The sequence below is a fragment of the Nicotiana attenuata genome, chromosome 8 (assembly GCF_001879085.1).
Source record: "Nicotiana attenuata strain UT chromosome 8, NIATTr2, whole genome shotgun sequence".
In the NCBI taxonomy this organism is placed as follows: domain Eukaryota; kingdom Viridiplantae; phylum Streptophyta; class Magnoliopsida; order Solanales; family Solanaceae; genus Nicotiana; species Nicotiana attenuata.
The window spans coordinates 38962527-38974205 of NC_031996.1; the positions used below are offsets into that span (position 1 = coordinate 38962527).

Here is an 11679-nt window from a genome sequence, read left to right on the forward strand (position 1 = left end):
GAATAGATGCATCCCCCACCACCCCCCCCCACCCCCACCACACACACACACAACTCAAAACCACAAAAAGAAGGGATTTAAAGAGGAGAAAAAGCATATCAGAGAAGAGAAAACATGCAGACAAAACTAACACGATTAATCATCAAGAAACAATTAGCATACCACAACCGGTGGCTTTTATGACTGCACTGCTAATCGCAGGAACTTTAGAGAACATGGAGGCCACAACCTGCAAAATAATGAAACTTTCGCATTAAGAACATCAGAAAGCATGCAGGCCAGTTTATCCAAAAAAAATTGCAGAATTCAGATCATGCCCTCACAAGGCAGTTGGCCTTGATAATTTAACTAAAGCTATTAAATGGAAAAAAATCTATAACACAACCAAATCCTATTTATAAAATGAACATTATCCTAAACAGATTTTCAGAACAAGAAGGTAAAATTGTATGAGACATAAAATGGTTTTAAAAATAATAATAATAACCGGCAACTTCAGGTATGCATAAATTGAACTGTAAGACTGTCAGCTTAATGTAAATGTCTAATTCAAGTGCAGAAACAGCTGCAAAACAACAGGGTGGATGATGACATCTTGTTGTTAGAACTAATATTTAGACTAAGGAAAATGGGGAGAAGAAGTCACCTATAGACAAGAAGCCTTCTATTTGAGGGGAAGAGAATTTTGACACATACAAGACATTGATGCTCAACAATGAAATAAAGCCTAGACCCAGGTGATCTCTATGCCAAATGCAGCCTATAGCAAGATCCAGGCTCATATCCCAGTCATTTCCTTTTCTCTCCTAATAACTAATGCAAACAATATTTATTTGATTTCCATCACTTCTTAATAAGTTTGTTGACAACCACTCCAAAAGGTAGCGAATACACCTTCCCATAAGTATTATCACTTAATTATACAAGTTAGATGTGCAGGAAGAAGGGTAAACAATAACATCAGTCAGCAGAAAGATATCCCATTGAAAAGCCAAACAGTCTGATGCAGAAGTCAGCAACTTACTGATGGCGGAGTCTCTTTCAAAGAAGAAAAGTGACACTTTGGAATGATAAGCGAGTGCCTGAAGAAAGGGAATAAAAGGCAAAACACTAATTCAGCTATGATTACCTGTTAAATAAAGATAAATTCCAAACACTTGATGAAATAATGTGACACTGTGATGATTGAAGTGCTAATACAATATGAGGTAGACCTATAATCACATGAAGGAAGGTTATATCTCAAGAGACCAACAACCTCTGGGAATCTATGGGGACTGAAGGAAGAATGTAACAATGGAAGCAAAGTACCAATTTAAGTGATATCAACTTGTTAGTTCTCACTGGGGCACGTACATCAGGTTCTGGTATTTGCCAAGAGTCCTTTTACTTGGTATGTAGCGTAAGAACATGTGTCAAAGTTAGAGTTTCTGTTTTTAGAGAATCAATCATTTGTCTTAAAACACATATTATTGAGTTTTACAATGATACAGGGCTAAAACAAACGGAATAGATATGTAGGGTTTACATAACAGAACCCAATGGATCGATACAATATTACTTTATCCAAAAATAATAAACCCCAAATAGCTTGGGATTGAAGCGCAATTACTCTAGTTGTATTTTGGAGTCAATACCAAGCTAGCTTCTCAGGAACATTTGCTCAATACACACAAATCGAAAGCAGTTAGAAGTCGGCAAAATGTTTTTGCCTTAATTGCATAAATTATCTGAAAGTATGTATAAGTCTAACAATAGAACTGAGCATGGGTATAAATAGTGTCATTTCAGACATGGATTGTCATAAAGTTCTCTCTGTGGAAAATAGTTAAACAGTTAAGACTAATAGCCAATCTTCTCTCCTTCTTTTTTTATGGAGTAACTATAGCGAAACATAAATTCCCCAAGTGTCCAAATCCTAAATGCATATGGACAAATAGGAATTCTTTTTAAACTGATCTTCTTTTGGTGTTTTCATCTTTTCTGGTCATATCTCATGTCAAATCGTCAAAGATTACACTAGATAGATTAAATCAGTTAAGTCAATGCATCTTATATAGAGAATTCAGAATACATATACAATACCAATAGAACAAGAATACGTACGAGATAATGGTTAAAGAAGATACCTTACCCACAACTCAAAGGATTTGTATCTAAGATGCAGAGGCACACATCATCTTCGTAGACCTGTAGTGAAAGCATTTTATGCATGCCATTAGAAAACTAGCATGCCCGGAACAGAAACTTTATATCTTCCACATTTTGTCATGATAAAAGGTCCCGGTCTCGGAAGAGATGCCGCATCACGAGCTAAGTGGTATACGATTAACTTTCGTATGGGATGTAACTCCTATGCCACATTATGGTTGTAGACCTCCGAAAAAAAGACATGTGCAGAACTAAACATTGAAGAAATCTCAAGAGAAATAAAAGATTTGATGATCTAATCAAACAATATACTATGGTTCCCCCTTACATCCAACACTTTACTAGTCACGGGGGGGAAAAATGGGACCTTTTGAAAATGAATAAGAACTGATGCAAACTATAATCTTAAAGGAATTACACAAATAGCTTTATCAGAGCAGGTTTGAATTATCAATTCTATCTGTCTGGCAAAACTACAAAACTGATAACAATAACAAACAAACTTCCTGAAGCCTGTCGAACCAATTGGATTCTTCCTAACAAGTCAACAATAGCCATGATTCTAATACTTTCTTTCCCCTAAGCATGCTAGTCTTTTAATCATAAACATACTAATACTTCATATATCAGTCACAATCTAGCTTTGGCGGATACGATTAATAAGTAGAAGACTAAACACGAACTTCACGACTTTCCTGACACTAATAGTTGTACAAGATCTTAGGTCAAAATTTTTCTACTTGGATTCTACTGCAAGGACAAGTACATGACTCCTGCTATCCCAATGGAGTGGATAAATCCAATCATGGTAAAATTTTCAAAGCGGTTATATGGTTAACATACTTATGTCTAAGCAATACACCAATACCCTCTTCGTCCCAACAAGAAATGCAGCATTTGGAGTACTTTGGATAATGCATCTAATTTTCAAGTATTCGAGCATCTTTACCTTAAATCTTTTCTAAAATAAAATTATCTTATCTAAAAACCACTAGCACATAAAAGTGCTATAGTAAAAATAAAAGGCTTTTTAAATTCCCAGTAATGTCGTGTAATACAGGAGAGATGGAGTTTGTTTGTTTTTACGTAAATCTCTGCTTATGTTAATCCAAATAAGGCAAGCAATCCACGTCAAGATGCTTGAATGAGAAATATTGATGCTACTTCAGGTATTACCAGTTTTAGCAATCTATTCAAATAAGTAATTAAGGACCAATAATACATGTGATTGAACAATGATCACCGAATAAAGCCAAACTTACAATTGTCACCTAATATTCGACACGACAATAGAGTTGGTAAGGCTAGTTAGTCCTAAGCACATGAACAATCCAAGTACTACAATTTTTGAAAATAGGAGATAAAAAATATGGAAAACTTTTGACACCTTAATTGCGGGTGATTCGCCTCGAACAATCTTACAGAAAATGCATCCATTTTCTGTGTTCTCTGCATTGGAGCTGGAAGTGCAATTGGTAACCACGAGAGGATTAAAGCAATTTGATTTCGGCGGTGAGGTTGCCGGACAAAGATGGGAAGATAAAAGAGCCAGACGACGTCGTGCTGGCGCACTTTTGTCCATTTAAAGTAAAACCCTTTTGATTATTTGAAACAGAAAAAAGAGAGAAGAATAAGGAGGTGGTCGGAGTTGTGTAGCCATTGTTTTAGTGGTTCGAGAAGAGGACAAAACTGTGGCCTATTTGCCACGCAAACTGGTGGTTAGCTCCGTCTTATCCACAGATTTGATTTTAATTTTGATAAAATCTCACTTTATACCTATTAAGTCCAAACTATTTACCTTTTAATACCCATACCCATCTACATCCGCTTTTTGGGTCACGTTTTAACTTGTGCCCGCTTTGCAAAAAAATTGCAAGCGTACCCACTTTTTCGCGTAACTTCAGCATACGGGGCTGAAGTAGCAAAGGCAATCACGCAAAACTTCAGCATTCTAGTAGACGGGCCTGAAGTAGCAAAGGCAATACGCTGAAGTTTTTTTGTGCTAGATAAGATGCTGAAGTTATTTTGTTCATTTGTAAAAACTTCAGCACTAAAATAGCTGAAGTTTTTGAAAAAGCTTTCTAACATACTAGATAAATAATCACCTTATTCTTTCATAGTGTATTACTATTATAAAATAATCAGATTGCCAACAATATCTAAATCATAAATTTTGGAAATAATAAACGTGAAAAGAACAGAATTACGTGGAAATATCCACAAATTATTGTCTACTAACTTACGTAATTATTTATAATTTATTTTTAAATAATTTGATAAACATACTTATGACAATCATCCCATGAACTGAAGTTTCATAGCAGCACCAACAACAGCAGAAGAAAGAAGAAGAAGAAGAAGAAGAAGAAGAAGAAGAAGAAGAAGAAGAAAACGAAGGAGGAGAATGAGGAGGAGAAAGGGGGCTGAAGTTGTTTAAAAAGTGGTACAATTTAAAACTTTTAAAAAAAATGGGTATAGGTTAAATGTGGCGACCAAATAGGGCGCCCCGTGCAATTTTTACTTATTATTTCTACCCATACGGCCCAATTTATTTACCCGGCCCACATATTTCATCCGACCCAAGCTACCCACTGTCTTTAATGCCTTATCTTCGTTCTTTACACTAGACTAAAGAATCCAGCCCACCTATTTCACCCGGCCCAAGCTACCCACCGTCTTTAACGCTTGTTTTCGTCCTTTAACAGTTAACACTAGACTAGAGAACAGTTTCCAAATCTCCATAGGCAAACCATGAGAACCCATATTTCACCCAGATTCCAGTTTTTAGTTTTTTCTTCCGATTCCGTTCCATCTCTTCGTCTAGTAGTAATTTTTGGGTGAAATTTTTGCTTCTGAAAGTACATTTTAGTGAAAGTGAGTTTTCAAAATCATAGAATTTTTGCGTTTTTCTTTGTACTTTTGTGAATCAATGTCTATGGGTTGTTGTTTTCACTATGGGTCGGAAGTATTGTGCGCATAGATGGTGGCGCCATGGACAACATCATTCTTTAACACAAGTAGCTACTGAATCCGTTGCCTCAGCCATGTCCGGTCCTAATTTTTCCTTATTTTCTGATTCTCAATCTGTACTTAGTTGTAACCCTAGCAGTAGTTATGTTGAAAACACAACTGAAAATATAGAATTAGAGGGTGGAAAAGGCAACAACATTAATGCTTCGTCAGTCGATGGAACTCCCTACCAGTCATTACCCGACACAAATTTCGAACCAGTCATAGGAGGTGTTCCTGTGACTGATAAGGGAAAAGGTAAAATTGTTGAGGATTCTGAGTTAGGGGGAAGCCGACGTGAATCCGTGCCTAAAACAGAGACTTAACCAGTAGATGTTGATTGTAGCGATGATTCTCAATTAAAGAAGAAAAAAATTGGTGCCGCACCCAAGAAGGTAATTTTCTTAAAATTAGGATCTGTGCTTTTGAATGTATAGTACGTTGTTATTTTTTGATTTCCTGTTATGCTTTTGTATTATATTATAGTTATAGTTAGTTGTGTTAATTTTAAGTGAATTATATTTCTTAAATAATTTATATAATCATGTTTTGCATTGTTGAGATTCCCTTGTGCCTATAGACATAGTGTATGTGTGTTATGTGATAAGTTTTATAGTTATAGACAGTTGTTGGAACAACCCCGTACAACTATTTACCCTGTTAGTATAGCTATATACTATCATATGCTTCTGGATCCTTTTTTGGCTGTCTTCGCTATTTGTTTTTCCTTTAATAATAGTAGTATCGTAAAGTATCTTGAAAATACTTTATAGCTGCATACCTTTTTGCTTTTTCTCTTTTATTCCTATCTATTATGTAATAGTAGTATAGTCATTTATAGTTGCCGGGAATTAGCCAGTGGAATTGTATATCCTGCTGGTATAGTTATATGCCGTGTTGGTATCGTATGGTAGTTGTAATATTTTTAGTTGGTTTACTTGTATTTTTAAGTGAATTCTATTTAAATTATTTTATATGAACATGTTTTGCAGTGTTGGGATTTTCTTGTGCCTATAGACTTAGATTATAGATCAAAGGTTGATTGGGATACCAACTGCCATGTTATTCGTCAATTGAAAGAGAATTTATCAAAGAGGCAACTTCGGCTGTTTAAGAAAACATGCTTTGGATATTTTTTGAATCTGCCACCAGTTATTGTGCAGATTCGGGTTATGTGCCATTTGCTTATTAGAGAAGTACATCATGAGGTGAAAAATGAGATTCGGTTTGTAGTGAGTGATTCTAGGTTGTGCTTTGGTTTGGGTGAATTTGCACTTGTTACTGGGCTGAAATGTAAGGGTGATACAAGTATAAAGAGCATAGCAGAGAATAGGTTGATTTCAAAATTTTTGGGACTGCATCCGTGACATTGGCCCAACTAGCAGACTGTTTTACGAAGAAGAAATGGGAAACATATGATGATGTGTTGAAGATAGCAGTTCTTTATTTTGTGAACAACTTCTTACTTTCTCCATTCAAAACAAAGGTTATTTCACGGTTTTACATTGACTTGGTTGAGTACGGTGATTTTAATAATTATCCCTGGGGTATAGATGTTTATAACGCTACAATCGACTCGTGTTCCAACAAGTTTCAAGATAAGCCTTCTTTTTATAGACTCGGTGGCTTCCCGTTGGCTTTACAGATTTGGTTGTATGAATGCTGCCCAAGTTTGGATGGTCACTTTGCTGATCATATTGGAAACAAACTTCCACGAATTTTGAATTGGGTAGTCATGGGTCAAATACCGAATAAGCGAGTTGCTTTGCGAATGTCTAGCTTGCAACGCGAGTAGGTAATTTTCTCATATTTTTATTGCCTCTCTTAATATTTTGGTACAGGAGTTTAGTCACGGGTAGTTGTAGCAATATCCCAGATCAATGATATTCTCTGTTGGTATACATGTATACCATATTGTTATCATATGGTAATAGGGATCATTTCTGCTACTTATACTTTTATTGCTACTTATACTTTTAATTTTCTCATTCTTTTATTGCATCTTTTAATATTTTTTGTACAGTATTTTAGTTACGGGTAGTTGTAGCAATATCCCAGATCAATGATATTCTCTGTTGGTATACATGTATACTATATTGGTATCGTATGGTAATATGGATCTTTTCTTCTACTTATAGTTTTATTGGTACTTATACTTTTAATTTTCTCATACTTTTATTGCATCTTTTAATATTTTTGGTACAGTAGTTTAGTCACAGTTAGTTGTAGCAATATCCCAGATCAGTGATATACTCTGTTGGTATACATGTATACTATATTGGTATCATATGTTAATAGGGATCTTTTATCTTTCCATACTTTATTATCATTTCTATTTCTAACTAGTGTGCTTAATAATTGCAGCTAAAGAACATCACCCCAACTGATAATGAGAAGCAACTATTTGATGTGCGTGGTCTAAACTTTGAAATTAAAGTTGAGTGCACTGACAGTCAGCCTGATAGCTTTCAGATTTTTGGCACTCAATTGCCAAAGACACAAAGTATGCATGAAAGTACTGGAGGTGATTCCTAACCTACCAATGCTGAGGTAATAAAAGAGTTACAAGGTTTGAAGCTTTTTGTAGAGACCAAGTTTGAGGAGGTGCTTGCAGCTATTGGTAGGCAGTCAATGAAATCAGAGGGAAATTCAGCAGTATTGATCTTTTATATAATATAATGCTATAGTATATTATTCAAAGATGCAATATATGCTTATAGGATACTATTCCGTTCTTTACTTTTAGTGCACATAGTATTCTTGTAATATACATAGTAATAAAATTGTTAGTTTCTCATTTTTTAGCATAAGCAACAAGATAATGATNAAGAACTTTTAAAAAAAATAAAAAAAAATACCAAAACTCTTGGGTGTGCTTATATATGCACATATATGCTATTTTGGAAGTATTTTGGGTATAAAAATACATAGGGATAAATTGGGTATCAACAGCTATGGTAATCTATTAGCCTGTGTTTCCCGTGAGTTTCCGGGTTTTGGGATTGAGTTGTAGACTTCCGCTTATCTTTAGAGTTGTATAGGCCGGGCGGCCTTATATTCAGTTGTTATTTTTCATATGTTCAGTTTTAATTGATTATTCCTCAAGTTAAATTGTTATTTCCGCACTGTTAGGCTTATCTAGTTGTAGGGACTAGGTGCCATCACGACATGTTCATGGAGGGTGAACGGGGGTCGTGACATAATTTTTTCTTCCGATTCCGTTCTATCTCTTCGTCTAGTACCTATTTTTGGGTGAAATTTTTGCTTTGGGTAAAAATTTTGCTTCTGAAAGTACATTTTAGTGAAAGTGGGTTTTCAAAATCATAGGATTTTTGTGTTTTTCTTTGTACTTTTGTGTATCGATGTCTATGGGTTATTGTTTTCTCTATGGGTCGGAAGCATTGTGCGCGCAGATGGTGGTGCCGTGGACAATGTCATTCTTCAACACAAGTAGCTATTGAATATGTTGCCTCAGCCATGTCCGGTCCTAGTTTTTCCTTATTTTCTGATTCTCAGTCTCTATTTAGTCGTAACCCTAGCAGTAGTCATGTTGAAAACACAACTGAAAATGTAGAATTAGAGGGTGGAAAAGGCAACAATATTAATGTTTCGTCAGTCAATGAAACTCCCTACCAGTCATTACCCCACACAAATTCCGAACCAGTCATAGGAGGTGTTCCTGTGACTGATAAGGGAAAAGGTAAAGTTGTTGAGGATTCTGAGTAAGGGGAAGCCGACGTGAATCCGTGCCTAAAACATAGACTCAACCAGTAGATGTTGATTGTAGCGATGATTCTCAGTTAAAGAAGAAAAAATTGGTGTCGCACCCAAGAAGGTAATTTTCTTACAATTATGATCTGTGACATTTTGAATGTATAGTACATTGTTATTTTTTTATTTCCTGTTATGCTTTTGTATTATATTATAGTTATAGTCAGTTGTGTTAATTTAAGTGAATTCTATTTCTTAAATAATTTATATAATCATGTTTTGCATTGTTGAGATTCCCTTTTGCCTATAGACATAGTGTATGTGTGTTATGTGATAGTTTTTATAGTTATAGACAGTTGTTGGAACAACCCCGTACAACTATTTACCCTGTTAGTATAGCTATATACTATCATATGCTTCTGGATCCTTTTTTGGCTGTCTTCGCTATTTGTTTTTCCTTTAATAATAGTAGTATCGTACAGTATCTTGAAATACTTTATAGTTGCATACCTTTTTGCTTTTTCTCTTTATTCCTATCTGTTATGTAATAGTAGTATAGTCATTTATACTTGCCGGAAATTAGCCAGTAGAATTGTATATCCTGCTGGTATAGTTATATGTCATGTTGGTATCGTATGGTAGTTGTAATATTTTTGGTTGGTTTAGTTGCATTTTTAAGTGAATTCTATTTCTGAAATTATTTTATATGAACATGTTTTGCAGTGTTGGGATTTCCTTGTGCCTATGGACTTAGATTATAAACCAAAGGTTGATTGGGATACCAACTGCCATGTTATTCATCAATTGAAAAAGAATTTATCAAAGAGGCAACTTCAACTGTTTAAGAAAACATGCTTTGGCTATTTTTTGAATCTGCCACCAGTTATTGTGCAGATTCGGGTTATGCACCATTTGCTTATTAGAGAAGTACATCATGAGGTAAAAAATGAGATGCGGTTTGTAGTGAATGATTCTAGGTTGCGCTTTGGTTTGGGTGAATTTGCACTTGTTACTGGGTTGAAATGTAAGGGCGATACAAGTATAGAGAGCATAGCAGAGAATAGGTTGATTTCAAAATATTTTGGGACTGCATCCGTCAGATTGACCCAACTAGCAGATTGTTTTAAGAAGAAGAAATGGGAAACAGATGATGATGCGTTGAAGATAGCAGTTCTTTATTTTGTGAACAGCTTCTTACTTTCTCAACTCAAAACAAAGGTTATTTCACGATCTTACATTGACTTGGTTGAGTGCGGTGATTTTAATAATTATCCCTCGGGTATAGATGTTTACAACGCTACAGTTGACTCGTGTTCCAACAAGTTTCAAGATAAGCCTTCTTTTTATAGACTCGGCGGCTTCCCGTTGGCTTTACAGATTTGGTTGTATGAATGCTGCCCAAGTTTGGATGGTCACTTTGCTGATCATATTGGAAACAAACTTCCACGAATTTTGAATTGGGTAGTCATGGGTAAAATACCGAATGAGCGAGTTGCTTTGCGAATGTCTAGCTTGCAACGCGAGCAAGTAATTTTCTCATAGTTTTATTGTCTCTCTTAATATTTTGGTACAGTAGTTTAGTCACAGTTGTAGCAATATCCCAGATTAGTGATATACTCTGTTGGTATACATGTATACTATATTGGTATCATATGGTAATAGAGATCTTTTATCTTACCGTACTTTATTATCATTTCTATTTCTAACTAGTGTGCTTAATAATTGCAGCTAAAGAACATCACCCCAACTGATGATGAGAAGCAACTATTTGATGTGCGTGGTCTAAACTTTAAAATTGAAATTGAGTGCACTAACAGTCAGCCCGATAGCTTTCAGGTTTTTGGCACTCAATTACCAAAGACACAAAGTATGCATGAAAGTACTGGAGGTGATTCCCAACCTACCAATGCTGAGGTAATGAAGGAGTTACAAGGTTTGAAGCTTTTTGTAGAGACCAAGTTTGAGGAGGTGTTTGCAGCTATTGGTAGGCAGTCAATGAAACCAGAGCGAAATTCAGCGGTATTGATCTTTTATATAATATAATGCTATAGTATATTGTTCAAAGATGCAATATATGCTTATAGGATACTATTCCATTCTTTACTTTTAGTGCACATAGTATTCTTGTAATATACATAATAATAAAATTGTTAGTTTCTCATTTTCAGCATAAGCAACAGGATAATGATCCTGACTTTTGTGAGATGCATAATGATTATGACCAGTTTGAAAGGGGCCACGTTGGTAATGATCCTGTAGTTATTGGAGATAGCACGCCCAAAGCGCCTTCTAGTATGTAAATCACATATTTGATTTTTTTTGCTGTTATTTTTTGAAAATAGTACTCTTGCTTATACTTTTATATGTTTAGTATCTGGTTTTGGTGGTGTTGGTCAAGATGGAGGTGCCACTGGTGTCAATGTGAAGAACGTCACAGCAAGTCATGGCGTAGTTAATGATGATTTGCGTTCTGGTAAAATGTTGTATATGTAATTTTTTTATTCTTTTTTATTTATTTAACTCTATGTATTTGTGCGTTCACTAACCTTTTGTCACGACCCGGATTTCCCCACCCTCGGGGGGTCGTGATGGCACCTACTCGTAGAAGCTAGGCAAGCCACAAATCATAAACTCCTACCTACTTTATTTTAAATCCTTTTATCAATCATAACAACAAGCGTTAAATATTTAAAATGACAGCGGAATATGAAATTAAAGCGAAAGACTTAAATTAAATAAGCTGAAAAATAATGCAGAATTCAACGTGTGCCTCTACCTAAGAACTGGTGTCACATCATCCACGGACTA

The 11679-nt window shown here is 35.3% G+C and overlaps 1 protein-coding gene across 2 annotated transcripts in view; it reads right to left on the minus strand.

Annotated features, from left to right (window-relative positions):
• The window catches only part of LOC109231290 (adenylylsulfatase HINT3), a 9463-nt gene extending 5618 nt beyond the window's left edge, over nucleotides 1–3845 (minus strand). Inside the window, exons 1-4 of one of the 2 annotated variants that reach the window (XM_019396910.1) lie at nucleotides 3539–3845; nucleotides 2135–2190; nucleotides 1025–1082; nucleotides 163–229 (exon numbers count right to left, since the gene is read on the minus strand). In XM_019396910.1, coding sequence (XP_019252455.1) covers nucleotides 163–229; nucleotides 1025–1082; nucleotides 2135–2190; nucleotides 3539–3733 — 376 coding nt within the window. In that variant the 5' untranslated portion in view covers nucleotides 3734–3845. The remainder of the gene's footprint in view (nucleotides 1–162; nucleotides 230–1024; nucleotides 1083–2134; nucleotides 2191–3538) is intronic. The other variant, XM_019396909.1, reaches the window with a different exon arrangement.